The sequence below is a fragment of the Melopsittacus undulatus genome, chromosome 3 (assembly GCF_012275295.1).
Source record: "Melopsittacus undulatus isolate bMelUnd1 chromosome 3, bMelUnd1.mat.Z, whole genome shotgun sequence".
Classification (NCBI taxonomy): domain Eukaryota; kingdom Metazoa; phylum Chordata; class Aves; order Psittaciformes; family Psittaculidae; genus Melopsittacus; species Melopsittacus undulatus.
The window spans coordinates 50866517-50888532 of NC_047529.1; the positions used below are offsets into that span (position 1 = coordinate 50866517).

The following is a 22016-nucleotide window of genomic DNA, read 5'->3' on the forward strand; positions in this document are numbered from 1 at the left end:
CCCAAACAGTTCTATGATCCTGTGGTAATTTTTAGTTTAAAAGTCTGTTCTCAGCTCCTTGAGGGATAAATTAATGTACAACCCTACTGTGCCCTGCATGAACACTGCACAGTTTCCCTTGACTATCCTAGAAACAGACAATAGCAGGCTGTAAATTTAGTTGTGGAGTAAATATAACTAATTCCAAGATCCAAATGAAAGAAATAATATTTTTACCCTCTTGTAAAAATAAAATAGAAAATAAACTGGTACGAAAGGAGAATGGTTTTATTTGGAAAGAGAGCAGTGGGCTGTGCAGCTGCTGCGCTCTAAATGTAACGTTACTCTGCATGTGGTGGACACAGGATGCTAACTTTCTCCTTGTGTGTGTGCTCTGCAGGATGGGAACACTGCTCTTCACGAAGCTTGTTGGCATGGATTCAGTCAGTCTGCCAAAGTGCTCGTTAAAGCAGGAGCCAACGTTCTTGCCAAGAACAAGGTGAGACCCATGCGGGAGGACCTTTCAGTTCTAGTGTACGGTGGCTGATGCTCAGCCCTGGCAATGCGTGGCCATGGCATCTCTCAGTAGGTGGGGACCTACTGAGTGGGATTCTTTTTCTTCTTTTTTTGCATTTATTACGCCTGGATGGTTCCTCCACCGGCACTGGGGAATTCATGTTTTGACAGCTGATGCAGGGGGAGCTCAATAGCACATTGAATGATACATTAATTGCAGCTAAGGAATGCTGCAATTCCTGTGGAAATCTCCATGGTGCTCTAATTTATACCAAGCATAGTCATTGTGCTTGGTGTGATTTACAATGAAAATTAATTGTCCTAATAGGAAAATGGCTTTCAAAATCCAGTACGTTTTTTGGAAATCAAACAGCCAAAGGAACGTAAGCCACATAGAGGAAAAAGTAGTGTATCTTTTGTTAGAAGGTTCTTCCTAATCTAATAGTGTAGACTCTTACCAAAATCCTCTAGTGAACCTGTATTATGTTCCTTTTAGTATGCATGATACCTTGAGAGCAGTTTAGAGGAAAGAGGGACAAAGCCAAGGGGCTTTAGTTCCACTCTAATTGTAAAACCTGTGGAGACTTCAATTCAGTAATTCAGAGATTAATAGAAATGGCACTAGCAGCCTGTGGTGTCAGCTGAGCTGGCGTTTGGACGACTGTGCCAGCAGGCCAGTCAGATTGCATGGTTGGCACTGTGTCCTTCATTGCAGGTGAGAGGGCTTTGGGCTGGCTTTATGAGAACTCTGAGCATGACTTGGTAAATGTGTCCCTAAAACAACAGCTGAGAGGTGCTAGTGAAGAAAGGAGACAGCTGGCCAAATAAGATTCTGAGTAAAAAGGCACGTTGCCTGGGCATAGTGTTTCTGTATGTGCACATGTATATGTACAATCGTGGTCACTCTGTGGTCCATAATTACGTGATCTTTGATACTGTTTTATATGTATTCCTTCTTTTATATTGTTCCAACTTCAATTTTTCTTTGTGGAATCGTTTTTGTGGTAATGTTCACCTAGATTTGTATCAAAGGTACTTCAGGAGCTTCTTATGCTTGACTGTGAACCATTATACTCCCATTTCTCGGTACCCTTGTCTATGTGTATATGTACATGTCTCTGCAAAGTGGGGGTTTAAGATGCAGGTCTGGTTATTGGGCATGCTTGGGTGCTTCCGGCTAGCAGAAGATTTAGCTGGAGACAACATGTCTTGGAAAGCACATGCACAGAATAGCTCAGCAGGGTTGATGTCTGAAGTATGACTGGCAGACTAACACTGCATGGCCATCTCCTGTGCTGGTCTTTGATGTCTCACCCACAGGGTAAGACATCCTCTCCCTTTCATTTCACTGTTTGGGTGTTTTTTAATGGACAGAATCTTTTCTCAGGAGCTGCTGAAAAAATGCGGGAATCGTGCATGCTTGCACACATGCTCATACTTCTACCCCTTTTGATTTCAAGGCAGATGAAGAGCTTTACTCTGTCTAATCCCTGATCTCTGGTCTCTCAAATTCTTATGTTACTGATGACTACACAAAATCTTTCAGACACCAGGGCTGAGTGCCATAGGCAGGATCACCCTATACGCAGGCTCTTGACTTAAACCTGAGCATCATGCTGTTTTTGGCTGGATGGGACAGATACAGGATGCTAGACTTGTCAAACACTGCTAAGCAGCAGAAGGTGGGAGGGATTTGAGAGTACATTCTGTACCTTGACCACAGTGTATGTAGGAGCGATGCAATTGAAGATGACTCCCATCTTTAATTGCCTGGCTGGCCTCTGCCTTGACGTAAAATGCAGAGGCCTTACAGAACACCTAGGATTTTAAAGGCAAGTTTTAAAAGCATTTCAGGGAGGCATTTGAAGAAGAGACAATGCATGGGGAACATACCTGGGTAGCTGTATTCCTCCTGCACAGCAGTCACCCTGGAGATGCAGTTTACTTTCAGTCAAGTTGGCTTAATAAAAACTCTTCTGCTGTGGTAGGTCATCCTGTTAGATCAGTGGTAGCCTTCTTTGTAGATCCTCCATCAGTCCACATGTTCTAGTGAAAATTCAGTAGACCAATGAGGACCTTCAGACTGGTACAACTTGGTTCCACTCTCCCTCTCAAGGAAGCTGAGGAGAGCCTGTTCTGTGAGCCCTGTCCCCAGGCACCAGAAGCATGAGTTCTCACAGCTTAGAGCTCCTTGCCCCTCAGCTACTGTACAGGATCTTTCTGCTTTCCCTCCAGGGCTGACCTTCCAAACACTACATGATAAAGGCATTGCAGAGGCAATAAACCCAGGAGGGAAAAAAATGACACTTAAATGCAATTTAGCTGAGAAAGAAAATGTTCATGTCTGCCACAGCTTAAAGAAACAGTCTGCAATGTGGAACTGAAGACCTAAGAGCACATCTAAGAATTGGCTGTTTGTAATTCAAACCCTGCAGCTTTGATCTGTGTCTTGAAAGCATGGGGAACAAGTTAAAGGACATAATCAAGGTGAACAGGCAGCCTAGTAAGCATGGGAAAACTATTCACCTGAGCTGATTTCTTTTCTAGCTCCCAGGAGCAGAAAATCGCAAGCAATTTCAAGCCAACAAAAGCCAAACGCTGCCAGAAAAACTTGTCACACTGAGAAAATGCTTCACAGTGCTAGAAAGACAATAGACAAGCAACCTCTTCTTTCATTTCTGTCCGTAAAAGCTGCATGTTTGCTCCTTTCAGGAGTCTTAAGTGTGCAGTTCTCTGGGGTTTGGATGGGTTTTTTTCCCTCCTTCTCATGCTGGCTGGAGACTGGTGTGCTTTCTGGACATTGGAGCTTCCCTGTAGCCCAAAATCTGCATCCTGACCTGTGAGACCCCCTGGAGACTGCCTTTACTATATCCCAGATGAATAATTCACAGGATGAAGAGGGTATTTCTGTCTCCAGGTTCATTCAGTTCATATCTTTGGGAAAATAACAGCAACATTATCCTGTTCCTGGGGGATCTTCCTGTGGGAAGGGCTGTGAAGTTTTAGTTTTTAATGCTCGTGTCCAATTTCTAACCACAACTTTGATATTTTCCTGTGTTTCTCTAAGGCAGGTAACACCCCTCTTCACCTGGCTTGCCAGAACAGCCATTCCCAGAGCACTCGTGTTTTATTACTTGGAGGATCTCGAGCAGACCTCAAAAACAATGTGAGTTTTGAAAAGAACGTGCTCATTTTTTGTATGCCTTTGTTTTAGCTGTTACTTTAACTTTCAGGAATACTCAGAAATACTTTCAGCTGTGGTTTTTGCTATAAATGCTGTTGAAAAAACCCACTAACAAACCATTTTATACATCCTGTGCAGGAATGGTTCTCACAGGCCTGAGCAATGCACTACTTGTATCCATCTCTTGAGTGGGGATGGAAGGAGTCATAGGGGGTTTTGCTGTTGTGGAGACTGAGACAGCTGGTCCTTTGCTGCTTTTTGAGGTCCTGATGGCCTGATCCATACACTGTTGTGCATTTATTCTTCTTTCAGAAAGATGGAAGACTTAAAAGGGTTTTTATGCCAGACTTGTTAAAGTCCTCAGACCTGTCCCCATTGAGACAGATCGTGTGTACTGTGTGTTGATCTGCCAAATGAGGTAGATAGAAGGTCACTTCAGTTTCAGACAGCTTTCCTCCTATTTTATAATGAGAAGGAAGCCAGATGTTTTTGTCCTTGCTCGACAGTAAGGTGGGCAGAGGCACAAAGTGAAACCCATGGGGCTCTGCTCCCAGTGCCACCTGTATATGTGCCACCCCTCCTGGGGATGCTGCTCTGTCCCCTGCTCCCATATTTATTCATTACGTGCAGCGCCATTGGGTGTCCAGATCACATTGGTTTGTGGCTCAGAAGAACAGATTTAATGTACAAATGTAGATCAGGTTTTGTAGTGCAGGAAGGCAGCATTTTGTGATGCCAGTATTTCCCACCAGTGGTTAAAGAATTTGTACCCCCAGCTTGCCTGGCCCCAGCTCTTGCTAAACCAGTCCCCCCTCCCCCCATGATAGCAGGTTTGTACTGCAGAGGAGACAGCATTGCTGCTCAGTGGAGGTGTGTGGCACTTGCTGCTCTCTGGTTTAATGGGATTGTTTCATCCTTGAACACTGTGACAAGTGCAAGCTTTACTACTGCGATTACATGCTCAGAGCTTTGTTTCTGTTTGCAGGCAGGAGATACCTGTCTGCATGTGGCTGCTCGTTATAATCACTTGCCCATCATTAGGGTGCTGCTCAGTGCTTTCTGTTCTGTCCATGAAAAGAATCAGGTCAGTGCATGAACCTCATTGTGACTTTGTGCCCTGTGCATATGGCTAGTTGTTGGGAAGAGGGATTCCTACCCAAGTGATCCCGCTTCACTCTGTGTTTCACTGTACTGCCAAATGCTTTTAAGAACAGCCTTAAAGTAATAGCATATAAGTGGTTTATTATTTTGCCATCACATTTGCATCATTTCTTTAAAGCATTCCCTATTTATGAGGTTCTGCAATCGTATGTTGGTATAGGAAGGGAGTCAGGGACAGTAGTGGCATGAGGTTAGGAGGTGGCGCACTTTGGCCTTATCAGTTCTGCTCAGAATGGAACTGGGCAAGAGACTCGGTTGTTTTATGGGGGCCCATTTTCTCCTCTGTAACTAGGATTTAATGATCCTGTGGCCATTACAGAGACATTGTGAAGCAGAACTCACCAACATTCAGATACTACAAAAGTGCAAATTCCTCTGAAATTTTTTTTTGCTGCATTTTGCAGTGGGGGGAATTGAAATAACATAAAAGTGAAGAAAAAATATGCTTTAAATTCAAAGTAATGGTCAGTCTAACCTAGGATTAATCATCCATAGTTGTTTTATAGAGAAGTAATTGATTTTATACCTATAGCATAGTCTAATTGTGTGGTAGAAGGGAATGGATTTAGTACATTAAGATGTATTAAATCTGCTAAATAGCTTATGTGGTGCTTAACCACATCGTCTCATGCTCCTGGGAAACTTTCTATGTGTGGTTGAGGATCATAAAGATGTTTTCTGATGTGTACATTTCATCTTGTTTCTCAGATATGAGCTATAACACCAAACAAAAAGGGTTTCAGTATGTAAAATTTACTGTGTAATTTTATTTGGAAATGAGTCTTTAAACTTGCAAAATGAGCCACTGAATATTAAGATTAACTGGTGTGAACGTGGCCCAGAGAGACACCCTTCCCTTCATTCCCCAGCACTACCCAAAGTTGTTCCATATTTGCATTTATAATGATTTTATTTATGAATACACCTCACCCAGGTTAGCAACAAGCAGCAGATATCCACTGGGCTCAAGGAGATCTAATTTTCTGAAGGCAGAATGCAAGGCTGAGGGGACAGGAGGGCATTACATACACGTGTCCTGTCTCCTTTGAACAGCTGCTGGCTGTGTTAGCAGTGCCCAAATCTGATCACAACTGTCTTCACCTGTCTGCACTGGGACAAGGGCAGGGCAGTGTGTTATGCAGGACCTGGATTGCCTCCTGGCTTTCATCCAAACCCTGTTTTTTTTGAGGAATCTCCGGAAGGGAACACCAGCCACTGTGCTGCTTGTACCTGCCTGGCTATGTTTGAGTAATGTGATAGTTGACCATCTGTGCACCAAATAATCAAACTCGGAAAAAAGAGAAGGATGTGGTGGGAAAACCGGTTCTGCCCTCTGATGTCGTATCCATTTGCTGGCGGTAGAGCTGGGCTGCCTCCCAGCTGCATTGTGTATCACTTGTTTCAGTTAAACCAGATCACCAGTGCCTTGGCTGTGTTTCTCAAAACCAGGCTGAAGTAGTTTCTGCCCCCTCCTGTCCCCTTCCTCCTAATTCTATTTTTCTTACTGAACAGGCCTTATTTAAGCTCAGTGAGTGCAGGTTGAGCTCTGAGCCTGTGATTTCTGCAGGGTGAGGCCCAAGGATGTGTGTTACACCATCGTTCTTTGCTTTCTGACTTGCAGGCAGGGGACACTGCGCTTCATGTAGCTGCTGCTCTCAATCACAGGAAGGTGGTTAAGCTGTTGCTGGAGGCAGGGGCTGACGCATCCGTTGTCAACAATGTAAGCAGCACATGGAGTTTTGTTGGTAATTTATATTAATGCAGACTCCCTTCAACACTCTTTGTAGTGCTGGTAGAAAGTAATTTGGGGGTTAGAGCTGAATTAAATTGGGGTAAATGAAAGCAGTTAGTTAACTTCACTCTTGTGCACAGAGCATGTACTAACACTGGGTGGAGAAATCCCACACTTTCTAGTGGCTTCTGTTTGGAAGGAAATGCCATTTTCTTTTTCCTCTCAGGCAGGTCAGACCCCTCTAGAGGTTGCCAGACAGCACAATAACCCTGAGGTTGCGCTCCTCCTCACGAAAGCATCACAGGTACGTTACAGATCTTTCCCCACTACACACAGACACTTGAAGCTGAATCCAGTTAACCTTGAGAGGTCACATCCTCTTCTGCTGTGAAAGGTGCCTGTGTTTCTGCTGACATGGCCTCACGTCTGTTGATGTGGAGCCTTTCAGCCCCCAGGCACAGTGCAAATTAAGCCTCCACAGCATTAAGCGCTGTCAGAGGTCCCACTGGCCTGACTGGCAGAGGATGGAGCAGCCAGAGGCACTTGTTTGCCATTGTGGCCCAGGGGTTAGAAAGCTGCCCTGTACCCAAAAGTTCCTGGGTTGTGTTGCTCTGCTGCCTGTTTCAGGCAACTCTCATTCTTGTCGCACTGGAAGATACTTTGAAATGGGGACAAAATGTCCTGTCTGTACTCTGCTGCTGCATGTGAAATGCTGCAGTGCTCTTCGGGTCAGAAGGCACATGGTAGGGCTCTCTATTCTGGTATGAGACAAAGTGTGGTTGCTGCCCTGCTCCTTGTTACCTCTGAGTGAGAAGGGCTGGGCTCGGCTTGGCAACCAGCTGGAGAACATAGGAAGTGCTTACCTTTCCAGGGAATTGCAGTGTCCTTATACACTTGCCTTAGTGGTGGTGTGTTTTCACAGCTGTTGGCACCCATGGTGCTTGGCCCATCAGTGTCCATCTGGCCACACATTCTCCTCTATCCTTTGCCTTTCAGACAGAGGTGAAAAGGATATTACTCTATTACTTGGCTTCTGTGGTAAGAAAGAGCATGACATCACTGAGTAACAGTGTGGTCTCTCTTCAGGTCTCACGCTTTAACCGTGGAAGAAGCCTGAGGAAGAAGAGAGAGCGACTGAAGGAGGAAAGGCGAGCTCAGTCAGTACCACGTGATGAAGTGGTACAGAGCAAGGTACAGCCCTACATTACCAACTGCATCTCCTGTGAGGGGGGATTGTAAATCCCATCAGAACCAAAGCTCCTTGGAGCCATCACTTGTGCATGACCACTGCATGAGGCAGTCTGTGGTGCTGTGCTGCTAAAGGGTTGCCCACTCATGTGTGCAGAGCAGCTTAAACCTGGGCAACTGAAGAAAAGGCACCTTTTCTCCATCTCTGCAAACTCTCTGAACTCCCTGTCCCTTCAAGCAGGGTAGCATCTCAGCTGCTGATGACACACCGAGCAGTGACCAGCCACCACAGAAGAAGAGTGATCTGAAGGATGAACCCCGGTCAACCTCACCAGATCCCAAAGGGAAAAAGAGTAAAAAGAAAAAGCCAAAGGAAAAGGTATGAGTAGGTTTAAAACAGCAGAGGAAAGGGATAATTGTTGAGCAATAGTTCCATTTTTCAGTGTGTTGGTAGTCTTCAGACAGAAATAGATTGTGTAACTGTCATGGTGGGTTTACCCTGTTCCCACCAGGGGGCTCATAAATGGGGCAAGCGTTGTATGTGTTTACTGCAGATCTCGGCACTCTCAGACCCCATCTCCCCAGCTGATCAGCAGACACTCCCTCGGGCCCAGCAAAACGTGCCAAAGCGCAGAAGTAAACATCACTGCTTCTCTCCACCCCCTCCCCACGAGGTCCGAGCCTACCAGCTCTACACGCTCTACCGAGGGAAGGATGGGAAGGTGATGCAGGTGAGCAGGACACCACCCTGCTGGAGCGGGACACAGGGAGCAGCTCTCGCAACACGGGTAGCTAACAGATAGAGAATGCGCTCAACTAACTGCACTCTGGGGGGTACAGAATCATGACTGTAGGTTTGTTTTCATTGTTTGGGCTTCAGCAGCATTTTGGCCTGACGTCTGATAAGCAACAGTCTGGGTTAGTGCGTGTCAAAGAAGACATACTTCAATAGTTTTGATCTACAGAGTATTTCCTTTTTGGAGATTAGTGTGACTGGTGATTGCAAACAACATTGAAACTTTGATGATAGACTTTGAAATGTTGAGATTTGCAAGGCCTTTTCTAAGGAGAGTAACTGAGAGCAGTGGGTGAGCACTGAAGCTCACTAAACCAAGAGCTTAAGCACTTTTCTTTCTGTGTATTGCAATGCATCTTTAGTTATTCTAGGATTACTGGAGGCAGGAGCTATACAGAAATTGATTCACAAATAAATCTGGAGTTACCAGCTCCTGGGCATCTATTCCAGCTTAGAGCCTGACAGTCATTTTATTATGCAAGTATTTAACAGTACACATTTATTTTAAAAAAAGGCATGAAACCAGCAAATTCCCCGTGGACACTGTAAATGTCCATATTGTTGTGTTCTTAATCATAGAATCATAGAATAGTTAGGGTTGGAAAGGACCTCAAGATCACCTAGTTCCAACCCCCCTGCCATGGGCAGGGACACCTCACACTAAACCATATCACCCAAGGCTTGCCCTCCTGTACCTCTGGGACGTCAATCCTTCCATTTCCTTAGCTTCTTAGAGCCATCATCCAGCTCTCCTCCATCCCTTGCTGTAGTTAAAAATAATCAGAGACAAGTTATCTCAAGGCAGACTTCAAGAGGTTTTACCATCTCCATCTCCCTGTGTAATGCTTGGAAAATTTCTAGACAGGCACTAGGATTATCCTGAGAGAGAATATGAAATATATGTCCTAAAAGAGGTAATGAAAGCTCCTCCACCAGGAGCTTTCATATGTTGAAAGGAGTATTTCCCTGCCCCTGGGATCTGATAGTAGGAGATGTGCTGGTAGAAGGGACTTGGGGAGCAGAAAGAAAGGTGCAGAGAGCAGATAGGATTTGTGTGCAAATGTAATCAATTCACAAAGATTTGCTTAATAGAGCTAGACACCCTTACATAGTGTTTTCTGAAATACATGACACAGCTCTCTCATCTGTCGTCTTTGATGCCCTCAGGCCCTGAAGAGCAGATTTTCTTGGGTACCTATATTCCTGAAGCTTGCTTTAGTACTCAGCAAACCAATCACCTTCCCCTGCCAAGGGAATAACCCCCAGTTGGTGAAACAGTACTGCAGGGTGTCGTGGTTTAAGTGCAGTCAGTAACCCACACAGCCCCCTCGTTCACTCTCCCCTCCCCTTTCTCCCCCTTCCCCCGCTCCCAGAGGGATGGGGAGGAGAATCCAAAGAATGTAACTCCCATGGGCTTGAGATAAGAACAGCCCAGTAGCTAAGGTATAACACAAATCACTGCTGCTACCACCAATAATAATAATGGTAAGGGAAAAAACAAGGGAGAGAATACGATACCACCTGTCAATACCCAGCCTGACTGAGAAGTTAGACAGCCCTTCCGAGTAACTACTCCCAGTTTATATACTGGGCATGACATGCTGTGGTATGGAATACCTCTTAGGTTAGTTTGGGTCAGGCGTTCTGTCTCTGCTTCCTCCCTACTTCCCCTCCTCCCTGGCAGAGCATGAGACTCAGAAAGTCCTTGGTCAGACTAAACATTTGAGCAGTAACTAAAACCATCAGTGTTATCAGGGCTGTTCCCAGACTGAAAGTCAAAAACACAGCGCTGCTAAGAAGGAGAAAAAATGACTGCTACTGCTGAACCCAGGACACAGGGCCAGAGGAGAGAGGGAAGGAGGCTCCTCTGTAGGCAGATTCAGAACAGCCACTTTGGGCTCCTGTCTTGCCTCCTGGAGGAGCAGATTCCAGCCTTCAGACTGCAGAGGAAGCCAAAGAGAATCAACTGCCCTTGCGTAAGGGAGCCTTTTGAGACCATCTCCCCAAGAGATTTAAACATGGTCATGCAGCTCCCCTTGCAGAAGTGCTTTGGGACTTGGGACAAGTGAGCCAAAGGCAGTGGTGTGAACAGCAGGCAAGGGTCAGCTGAATGTCAGTGGGGTGAAGGCAGGCAGGAGCAGCCACACAGCACCAAAACAAACAGAAAGAGCACATTATTGTCATTAGCTCAGAAAACAAATGCACACAAAACCACACATGTTCACAAAACCTTTTTTTTTTTACAATTCAGAACTGTAGCATGTAATGTTACATAGCGCACAGTACTGTGGCATATGTGAGCGGAGCTCATTGCTGCTTGTAGCCCCAGCAAAATCAACACTGCTGTGTGTTAGGCTGTGTCCATATAAATCAGATCAAGCCTTTTCTAGTCTGTGCTTTTCCCACTAATAGCCTGTTTGCTGAGCTACTGTAAGATGTTACGAGGAGTTTGAGATACAGTACATGGTACTGAAGAGCCCATGACTGGATTGGGGGGGCTGTGATAATGTTCCAAGTGCACGAAGAGGACAGTGGGATGTAGCAACTTGATGTATGACTCTTTTCAGGCACCGATAAATGGATGTCGTTGTGAGCCCCTGATAAATAAACTGGAGAATCGACTGGAGGCAACAGTGGAAGAGATAAAAGCTGAATTTGGGACAGTACAAGATAAGATGAATATTAAGCTGGGCCAGATGGAAACCAAAACTCAACATCAAGTAAGATTATGACCTGGAGGTCTGCTTGCCCATATGAAAACATATCCTAAGCTTAATGAACGTTTTCATTGTCATGATTCATTTATTGCTTCTTGTGTGGCAAAATGAACTTGAAATGTAATACGCTAGTCAGGGAACTGTGATATTCCACAGGGATCTAATGTTGAAAACTATAGTCTTGCAAAACCCACATTTAATGTGTAAAGTGGCTTCTGGTACTTTTAGACAATAAATCTAAACTGTTTAAGGCTGTAAGAGGGAAATTTAAAGATGGAAGGCAGTCCTACAGCTCATCAGTTTGTAGTTGTAAAAATCCCTCTTGCTGATTTCTGCTTGCGCTGAGATTCAAGATCCTCTAAATTATTTATTGGTTTTAATGCAGTTGTTATCCATCACTAATTCTGTGATTGAACCCTATCCCTCTACTTTGCTCTCATGAGACCTCACCTGGAGTACTGTGTGCAGTTCTGGTGTCCTCAACATAAAAAGGACATGGAACTGTTGGAACAAGTCCAGAGGAGGGCCATGAGGATGATCAGGGGACTGGAGCACCTCGCATAGGAAGACAGGCTGAGAAAGTTGGGGTTGTTCAGCCTGGAGAAGAGAAGGCTGCATGGAGACCTCATAGCAGCCTTCCAGTATCTGAAGGGGGCCTGTAGGGATGCTGGGAAGGGACTCTTCATTAGGGACTATAGTGATAGGACAAGGGGTAATGGGTTGAAACTTAAAACAGGGGAGATTTAGATTTGGTGTAAGGAAGAAATTCTTTCCTGTTAGGCTGGTGAGGCACTGCAGTGGGTTGCCTAGGGAGGTTGTGAATGCTCCCTCCCTGGCAGTGTGCAAGGCCAGGTTGGACGAAGCCTTGCGTGGCATGCATTAGTGTGAGGTGTCCCTGCCCATGGCAGGGGGGTTGGAACTAGATGGTCTTAAGGTCCTTTCCAACCCTAACTATTCTATGATTCTAACCTTTTTGCAAGCTACATCTCATTCTTGTTGGCAGCAGCCCTAGAAATGAACACTGAAAGACAGTACTTTGACTTACAAGGTTCACAGGTAGGGGGAGGGTTGTTTGGTTTTTAACATGATCATCTCAGCTAAGTTACGGTGTGTTTCCCCCCACCCCAGCTCCGTGTTTTAGACAAGCTCATGGCTGAGCGGCTCTCCGCAGAAAGAACAGAGTGCCTTCACCGCCTGCAGCAGCACACTGAGCTGGAAAAGAAAGAGGGGGAGAAACGGCAGGTAGGGGTTGAACCAGCTACACTCTATTAGCCCAGATGGATCAGCTCAAGAATTTCTCTCCAGCAGGCAAAGGGAGTATCAGAGACTTCTCTGCAAAAAGAAACAAAATCGTTTCAAAGACCGAATTATTCCCTGATACCACCACCTTAATGTCTAAACCAACTTTATAAAGCTTTTGCATTAGAAATGGAGAGCGTGAAATCCAGTCTGTCTGTCATGATTTAATTTGGTGGTTCTGAAATACAGGATCTGTAACAAAATGTTCTTGTTTCCTAACAAAGTACTTTGCAAAAATTCCTACTAAAAATTCTCTAACAGTTGTGCTTTCAGCTTTAGCTTCATTAAAGGATGTCCGTAGGAACACCTGCAGATGGTAACAAGACCAAGACCTGCATTGTTCCTTTTAACAACTACATGGTTGTGCCTGAATCTGTCCCTTCTTCACTGATCTTTTTTTCCCTGGGTATTAAAAGGCTGCAGTCCTTCTCTCTGACTTTGGCAACACTGCACCATCTCCAAGCTGTATGTTACTGCCAATAGGCAAGTTCTGTTCATGTGCTTGTTTAACCAGCATGACAAGAATTAGCTGTTCCTGTAGGATCCAGCTCTTGCCCTTCTAGCTTCTGCAAAAAACTCACCATTAAAACATGCTAAGAAATGTGTGTTCATGCCCTGTTTGCTCTAATTGAAATTACCGGAAAAACTTGAGCTGGGCTTCAGTACATGTCCATGTGTAGAGAAGGGCCAGACCTAAATTTATGATGTCATATGAGCGAGAGGGTAAAAGAGCTACTCATAATTTAAATGCTGAGTGGCAAATGCCTCTGCATCTGACACTTACTAAGCACCTTTGTACTTTGAAAGCTGTTAGCAATTTATCATTTAGTGTGGGACTCATCTTTACCACCAGCAGGGGTTGGCAGTGGTATAAAGTGGTGTCCCAGGAGTGTCTAATTTGAATTCCACTCTTTAAAAAATGTCAGCTTTGACCACACGTGATGTTCCTTAGAAAGTACCATTGACTGTATAATTAAACAGTCATCCCTGATCAGAGGACTTAGTGTTGTGTTGGAAGTAGCACATTCAAATCTAAGAGGTGGTAGCTGAGGAGGTTGACTTTAATTCACTAATGCCTAGTTCTTCATCTTTTCTGATTTGCAGTCCTTCCCAGAGGCAGCGCATGCATCTGTATAGGGAATCTGAGCCCACAGACACTCAGCTTACTTTTCTTTGTCCTTGCCACATGTCCTCAGCAGCCCAGGAACTGTTGGATCTAATCACAGGATCATCTAATTACAGTCTCCTTCTCATAGATTTCCTTGGTTGATGAGCTGAAGACTTGGTGCATGTTGAAGATTCAGAATCTGGAGCTCAAGCTGTCTGGAGATTCCAGGTCGTCAAGACCAAAATCAACTTTGTCCACTTGTGAGTCTCTCACTGAAACCCTGGATACTGAGAACAATCCCCACAGTGCCAAGGACTGTAAAGCCAACCAGCCTGTGCTGCAGTCAGAGGACTCCCACCAGCATTCCTATATCACGCTTCCAAATAGCCTTCCGGAAGATGGGGGAAGGAGCAGAGGCCAGATTCCAGAACAGAACTTTGGCCAACAGTTTTGCATTCAACAGGATGGTGCGTCGGGTACAACATTATCAGGTACTTAGATGTCATACTGATTCAAAGGCGAGCTCATCAGCTGAAGGATACTTGTATTAATACCACAGACATTAATTCTGGCTGTGTGCTTTCCCCATCCCATATGTCTTGGGGTTAGAATACACTCCAAGGCAGCCGCTGGGAATATTTTAAGACACAGTTCTCTTCACTGACTCTTCCTGATGCTTCCATGTCACTGTGTCTTTGAAGCCAAGTTCTTTGGTGCTCTGAATAATTCTGTTATCTGAAATTCCTCCAGCTTCCCAGTCAGAATTGCTCCTACCCTGTTTTCTGGTGGGAAGTTGTGCAGATTATCCAGTCTCCTGAAGGAAGTGTATTTAATGCCTTTCAGATGCACGGAACCTGTATCAACAGGGTGCAACGATGTGAACCTAAAATGCTCATTTCCCTTGAACCAAAGTCTACTTAATTCTTAGTTCCTTTGACAAGGACAAAAATAGCTGAGAACATATCAGCCCAGTCAATGATCAGCATTTCAAGCCACCTCTCTGTGCTTGGCCAGGGAAGCTTTTGAGGTAAAAAGTAGAAGGGGAGAGTGGCTGGATCTCCACAGCCAAGGAGAATGCTATCAAAGCCCTTGGCTTCTGTAAAATACATTGTACATGCCCCCCCCAACAATATGCAAAGTGAACAGACATGGGCATGAATACCCCATCAGACTAGAGATGCAGAACAGTTCAGAAGCATCAAAATGTGTTACCTTTGCAAAATTAGTGGGGCTTTGAGTTTTGTAGGAACAGGGAGTTCATGAATATCAGAAGATATATGCTACTTCAGGAATATACGTCTTTGTTACACGTTCTTCTCATGGAGTCCTTTGATTGCTGTCAGTCTGTAGTCCCCCAGCTGCAATGCAGTGCTCTGCCTGAGCCAGCTTTTCTCTTCTAATGGCTCTTTATTGTATCACCTGACTGTGAAGATGTGATAAGGTAGGTAAGCCTCTACAGTGTACACACAGCACGGTCCATGGGAAACCGCATCATGCATCAAACAGCGAGGATTTCTGGATACCAGAATAAATGCCCAGAGCTTTCCTAAATATCTATGTATTTATTTTATTCTGTAGGTACAGAGCAACAGTTAATCACTGGCGGACCAGTTTCTTCTGCCCCTGCTCAAGATGTCAGGCCAAAGGACAAAGCTGGGAGTGCCAGCACGTTCCACAGGCTCCAGCAGGAGCTGCCCTCGTCCGAGCTTTTGGGCTCTAAATTAAGACACGTTAAGGTTCAGGCTGCTTTGCAGCCCTTGACTGAACCTGCAAAGACTGAACCACAGAGTGGCTACTTCATTGACAAAGGAACGCAGACAAAGAAGTCCAGCAAAAGTGGGCAGTCGAGGCACAAAGCTGTGCACCACACGGGGGCACATCTGAGCCAAGAGCAGCAGCCCTCTGGCCTGCCTGCGGGACAGCCAGCTGCCCCTGCGCTCAGAGACACCTCTCAGGCCCTGGAGATAACGCAGTACTTCTTTGAGGCCGTTTCCACGCAGATGGAGAAGTGGTATGAACGGAAGATAGAAGAAGCCCGGTGCCAAGCTAACCAGAAAGCGCAGCAAGACAAAGCTGCACTCAAGGAGCACATTAAAAGCTTAGAAGAGGAGCTCAGCAAATTAAGGACTAAGGTGCAGAAAGAGAGCTAGCATCTACCAAGCAGGTAAAGGCAAGCAACAGGACCCATTTTGGAACCTGCCATATGGTAATCTGGAATACTGGTGTATATATGTATTTGTAGTGCCTGTTACATCCAAACAAAATCCTTTTTTTCAGGAGTAGGAACTGACTTTGGAGTTAGTTCTCTAGAACTGAGAATTCATATGCAGACTGTACTGATGACAATGAGATGCTGCACATTAGTTCCTTTCTTCGTTAGTTCCAAGAATCTGCTAAATATTGCACTCTCAATTTTCAGGTGCTGCTTGAACACAAACTGCATTAGAAACCAAAACTGCTTTGTGAAAAGGGAATGTCCTTATTTCCACATAGGTCATGTGTGGCTAGAGGGTTCCACTGGAGGCTGCATGTAAATATGTGGTAATACCAATACTGAAATGAATCCAGGGTGTTTGAGAGCTTTTGACAGAACTCATTAGTGATGAAGGGCTATTGATACTATTTTAGATACTCCCCACAGCCTCTCTCTAGTCAGGGGAGAGAAGCTACAGAACCAAGTCCAATTACAAGCCCACATAGGTGAGAGATGCAGGCTTCCAGCTGGGAGAGGCCAGCCTCCCACTGAGGGAGATACATCACATTAGGTACAGAGGCTTCTGTTGCCACTTTGCTTTGCTCTTGATTTTACATTATTAAAACAGAAGCTAAGTTAGATTTGTCCTTTTTTTATGGAGTCCTGCTTGCAAAGCTCCTTGTGGTTACGCAGTTGGTGGGGCCATAATTCAGTTATCTGACAGAGAAGTTGTTTAGGGATGGCAAATATTTTACCATAACCATGTTCTATTTGCTAGGTATAATTTTTATATAAATCTCTTCTTCAATCAGCAAATGGCTGAATTCTCCACTACTGAAGAAGCTTGAGGAAGTTCTTTTCTCTAGAGAAGTGAAAGCTTCTTGTATGTAAATGTTTCTTTTTCTACAGAGTCAGGATTTTCTCAGACACCTTGCCCTTTGTTCCTCTCTCCATTTTTCCCCTCCCTTGTATCTCTAAAAAGAGAGGCCTGCCCTTGGTGAATCTGTAGGTCTTAGGACTGGATTCAGAAACAGACCCACAAAATAGAGCTCAACATCACCCTAAAGTTTTTATGGGTGTGTTTTGTTATAAAATCAAGACTCACAATGGCCAGTGTTGCCCAGGCTGACACACTCCAGATCAGCACTGTTGCATCTGCACCCCTTCAGGGCTTCCTCCTTGTCCCTCTGAGAAGGCTTCATGAGATTCTATTAGAAATGTAAGTTAACAGATCATGACAGAACAGTTGTTCAGAACCAGTTCAAACCCAGGATAGTACTGTTATGCCAAGGAGAAAGGTACTCTTCTTTCTGTACTGGGGAGCCCTAAAATCAATACAAAGTACTTCACAGTATTGAAGACACCACTGACTAATTAGTGATTAAGCTTTTGTCTTAGCAGATGTATAAAGCAAAAAAAAAATGTATCCTATAGCAATATTTTTAAAGTTCCTATTAATGCACTATAAAGACAAGAAAAGTGTATCTGCAGTTATGGAAGTACTAGTTTTATTGGTCTGACTTCTGTAGTTTAACATAGACACTTCCATATGTTTACAGTTTTGTTTAAGCTACTGTAGGAACGCAGAAGCATGCTATTTAAGTTTTGTATCATCTTGATCAAGTGAATGTTTTGCCAAGCAATTAAAATAAGTGTTGCTCAGAAGTCTGTGTTGCTTAGAAGTCTGTGGTGCAATGTTTTCTAGCCAGAGAAAATAGGCAGAATCCCCTCACTTGACTCAGAACCGGGAGCAGAAAATTGGACTTCAGCTGCTCAGCTTTTGTGTTTGTGGCTATGAAACACAGGAACCAATTCCACTGTCTGTGCTGTGCGAGGCTGCAGGGGCTGACTGCCATTTGTTAGCTGCTGCACACACCCACCATTTCAGAAGTTGGGGGCACTGGGCTAAGCATGCAGATGATGGCACACAGTTCCTGAGCTTGCACAAGTGCAAGGGAGATGGAAAGGCTATGGATTTAACCTAATCTGCTTCACACATGAACTGCACTACCAACGTACCCATTGGAGCAGTAATTTAAGACAGTAACTTGCCTGCAGAGTAGATTTTAGAGGTTTTCTGATGCTAGCAAGCATACTATAAAATAAAGGGAGGCACCTTCTGCTAATTTCTTCTGCCCCCCTTTGTAGTCACACCTCCTTCAAAAGGAGGAACCAGCTGTATGCTGGGTTGCATCAAAAGGAATGTGACCACCAGGTTGAGGGAGGCGATTCTGCTCTTATGAGACCCCACCTGTAGTACTGCATCTGGCTGTCAGGCTCCCAACACAAGAGGTATGTGGTCCTGTTGGAGCAAGTCCAGAGGAAGCCACAAAGATGATCAGAGGGCTGGAGCACTTCTGATACAGATAAGCTGAGATTTGGCTTGTTCAGCCTGGAGAAGGCTCCAGGGAGACCTCAGAGCAGCTTCCAGTACCTAAAGGGGGCCTACAATAAATCTGGAGAGGGACTTCTTACAAAGGCATGTAGTGACAGGACAAAGGGGAATGGCTTTAAACTGACAGAGGGAAGATTTAGATTGCCCTATCCCTGGCAGTGCTCAAAGCCAAACTGGATGGGGCTTCAAGCAGCCTGTCTAGTGGAAGGAGTTTGGAACCAAATGGTCATAGAATCATAGAATAATTAGGGTTGGAAAGGACCTTAAGATCATCCAGTTCCAACCCCTCTGCTATGGGCTGGGACACCTCACACTAAACCATGTCACCTAAGGCTCTGTCCAACCTGGCCTTAAACACTACCAGGGATAGAGCGTGATCTGTAAGGTCCCTTCCAACCCAAACCTTCCTGTGATTCTATGAAAACTACAGCAGCTTAAGGATTTCACAAAATACCTGTATTATCTACTTTTTTTCACAGCACACACTTGGGAGTGTATTTATTTACCCTGGCAGACTATACTTAGACACCTAAAGCCTTCTGGCAGGCAATTTTATGTTGACAAGCCAACAACGCAGTGGAGATCATGAGCTGCAGCACTCATGGGGCATTCCCTGTCAAGAACTATTCCTGGTTATGAGGTCACAACTTAAAAACATACAAACTGGAGTTGAAGGAGTAATGCAGGCTCAGGGCTGTGAATGAAAAGCACTGTAGTGAGGCAGCGGGGGAAAATCTCGTAATTAAAGAGCAGAAATCAAACCACTGGCTCAGGGGAAGGGAGAAGTTACATGTGAGAAACAGCCAACACTGACTATGGCTTGGTTAGCCAAAATTCCTTTCTGAACAGCATTTTCTGGTAACATGAAGAAGAATCAAGCCCCAACACACTAATGTTCAGTGTATTCTATCAGAAAACGTTAACAAAATTTAGATTTTGCAACAAAATATTTAGATATACTTAAGTTCAAAGGCTTCTGTCTATACAAATCTGAACTTTTTAGCAGCCTCACTGGTGGTCTGCAACACATCCTTTCCTGCAAAGCTAAATATGTAACTTCGAAGACGCTCTGTTTGGCTCCGGAAAGAAGCATTCTTCCTTTTCTCCTATAGCCTGGACGGGCCATACCAGCAGTGGCATTACCAACATGGTGGCACTTACCAGACTTGCTGTGAGGCTGTCCCGCTGGTAAGGGGAGGTGGCTTCTCAAATGAATTGTAATAGAGTGAGGGAGGGAAAGGTTCCTTTATCTCTTGAAACCACAACCTGGATTGCAAGTAAGTACCTGATTACTGGATAGTCAGATATCTAGCTACTTTTGTCTGTCTTTTTTATGCTGAGAGAATCCCAGACTCACCTTGGCATTTTTCATTTTAGAAAAAGAAGATAAATTGCAATTCACAGGGAGAACGAGTGTAAGCTAACAATTACAAGTTGAGTAACATAACACTTGGAAAACCAGACCACAATATTTGCAGTTAGTATTTTCTGTCTGCAATTCTTCTTTATATTGACTCCTAAATACTAAAAGTTGAAGGTAATTCCTGTTAACTTGGTCATAACTGTTTCAGAGGCTAAAATCACTCATTTTCATATATAAAGACCTCACCTTTTAAGTTTTATTCATTTAGGACTGAAAAACTACACAGAAAACACTTGCTTTATGTTTTATCATGTTTATTTGCTTTGGGCCTATTTATTTATCCCAAATGTTTGGGCTTTTTTAATCCCAAATTTTGGTAAAAGTCCTTGGCACAGTAAAGAAAGAGCTGTTGCCACCGTGTTACCACTTAAGAACTGCCACAATAGAAAACAGACAAAATAATCTGTCTTAGATTTATTTGCCATTTCCCTGGGGTAACACTGCTGCTGTAGTTCCTGGTGCATTCTGCTTTTCCCACAGCACATGCTACATCATCCATTCAGGCCCTTAAAATCCTTTGTGTCTCAGTGATTTCCACATGGGACGGTAGCCAAACTGAGATGAGGAAGGGGAATAAATAAAACCCCCACCATGGTAGATTCCACCTTCAAACATTACCAGGTTGCCAGAAAAAGCTGCTACTGTAACCACGTTCTGGAAGAAATACTGTGCTTGTTCGCATCAGATCAAAGTCCAGCTGTCAACAAACTTAAGATCAGGATTTTGCCAGTTTAAGTGTTCTCTGAAGTTCCTGAAGTTGCATGTTGCCTTGAGTGATCATCATCCTGATGGCATCCTGTAACCAAAATGCAATCTACTGAACCAAACGTCTGTTCACAGCCCAGGTTTTACATAAGCGCATGGGTTTTAACACATTAAAATACATACAATTCTTACCAGCACTATTGTGATCCATTTTTTTTTGTGTGAAGTTAATGCTATAATCACTGAGATGGTTAAAAACCAAGTGAAGAAATGAATTAATTTAACAATGAGTTTGGGGGCTGGTTACAGCTTTGCTTTAAAACTCAGTTTGGAACTGGATTCAAACTTCTAATAGTGTTTTCTTCATGCTTCTGTGTCTACTGCCTTTGTAGGCAAGTAGTGACAACTGCATAGAGGCATTATGTGGACAGGTGTTTGCATAGCAAGGGGATGTTCAATGTTATTTTGATAGAAGTCCTGTAGTACTTTGTGTAATCCAGCCAGCAATACCTGGCTAGAAAAAGGATCAAACTATAAAGCAGAGGACAGTAGACATACAAGAAATGTGAAGGTTTCTGCATTTCATACATGCTTCCTAGACACAACCCCCAATTTGATTGTGTTCAGCTTGAAATTTAAGATGAAAAGAAGGTATAGAAAGTTTGACCATTAATGAGTATGTTATTGTATTACTCCATACGGTTTTCCTCATTTGTGGTTTGAGTAAGCAGCATTTGTTTGGCCTTTAGGTTTTAATTCCAGATTATTATCTGGAAATTAAGAGAAACATTACTACTGCCAACAGGGGATCGTATTTAGAGATGCTGAATTACTTCTTCATATAAATGTTCTTTAAGAGAAGATAGTACTAGGACACCTCTTACCAGCGTGGAAGTGACACCTGTAAAAACCCTTGTACGAACTGCAGGACAACACACTGATCATTCCCAAGGGCAGGCAGTCAGGGTTCAGGGTTCCCGATCCTCACCTCATCTGTAGCATCTTTATTTCTCCTGAACTCCTCCCTGGCCCAGTCCTTTAAATAGCGGCGATCTGCTTCAGCAGGGACCTCACGAATAGCCCTTAGGATCTTCCTGTATAACTGAAGAACCTGCTGTCGCCTCAGGAACTGGGAAGGAGAGAGGGAAGACCATCCGCTGTCCTAGGACACTGCTGCGAGCTGAACCCTCGGAGACTTTGTGGGACGTTCAAGAACCACAAAGTTCCCCACCGCGCAGTGCTGCCCAAGATCCCAGTCCATGAAGCTTGAATGCCATAGGAAGGGGCATTCCAAGCACGCTGCGGTGCCTCAGGCCAGCTGCACACACACACACACACAACACGGGCGAGATCCCAGCTCACCCCTCGGCCACCCGCCTCCGCGGCCCAGCCCGCGGCTCCCACCCACCGGTCACCTCCCTCAACCTCGCTGCTGCCATTCTCCACCCGGGGGCGGGGGAGCGCTGCCAGCACTGCGGCTGCCGGGGGGAACCCGAGCCGTCCGCCCGCTCCTACCTGCTTCAGGTTGAGCGCACCCGGCGGCAGGCGGCTGGCGGCCATGATGGGGGCTCCGCCTCTCTCGATGCCGCCGAGCCCGCCCCCGGCGGGCGGGGCGCACC

The 22016-nt window shown here is 44.8% G+C and overlaps 2 protein-coding genes across 12 annotated transcripts in view; one reads left to right on the plus strand and one right to left on the minus strand.

The window, feature by feature from the left end:
- Positions 1–17539, plus strand: part of ANKRD6 (ankyrin repeat domain 6) — a 95291-nt gene extending 77752 nt beyond the window's left edge. For 4 of the 11 annotated variants that reach the window (XM_031052693.2, XM_031052692.2, XM_031052694.2 and 1 more), the window contains 12 exons: positions 380–478; positions 3563–3661; positions 4665–4763; positions 6462–6560; positions 6799–6876; positions 7659–7763; positions 7999–8139; positions 8294–8491; positions 11124–11276; positions 12402–12515; positions 13829–14171; positions 15259–17539. In XM_031052693.2, the coding sequence (XP_030908553.1) occupies positions 380–478; positions 3563–3661; positions 4665–4763; positions 6462–6560; positions 6799–6876; positions 7659–7763; positions 7999–8139; positions 8294–8491; positions 11124–11276; positions 12402–12515; positions 13829–14171; positions 15259–15830 (2100 nt within the window). In that variant the 3' untranslated portion in view covers positions 15831–17539. The remainder of the gene's footprint in view (positions 1–379; positions 479–3562; positions 3662–4664; positions 4764–6461; positions 6561–6798; positions 6877–7658; positions 7764–7998; positions 8140–8293; positions 8492–11123; positions 11277–12401; positions 12516–13828; positions 14172–15258) is intronic. The other 7 variants (XM_034060554.1, XM_031052691.2, XM_031052699.2 and 4 more) reach the window with 5 other exon arrangements.
- A 2390-nt stretch (positions 17540–19929) lies between these two features.
- Positions 19930–22004, minus strand: LYRM2 (LYR motif containing 2). The gene is made up of 3 exons (XM_034060557.1): positions 21913–22004; positions 21386–21526; positions 19930–20488 (listed from the first exon to the last, which is right to left on the minus strand). Exons 1-3 carry the CDS (start codon positions 21955–21957, stop codon positions 20408–20410), a joined length of 267 nt encoding a protein of 88 aa, XP_033916448.1. The 5' UTR covers positions 21958–22004; the 3' UTR covers positions 19930–20407.
- Positions 22005–22016: the final 12 nt, after the last annotated feature.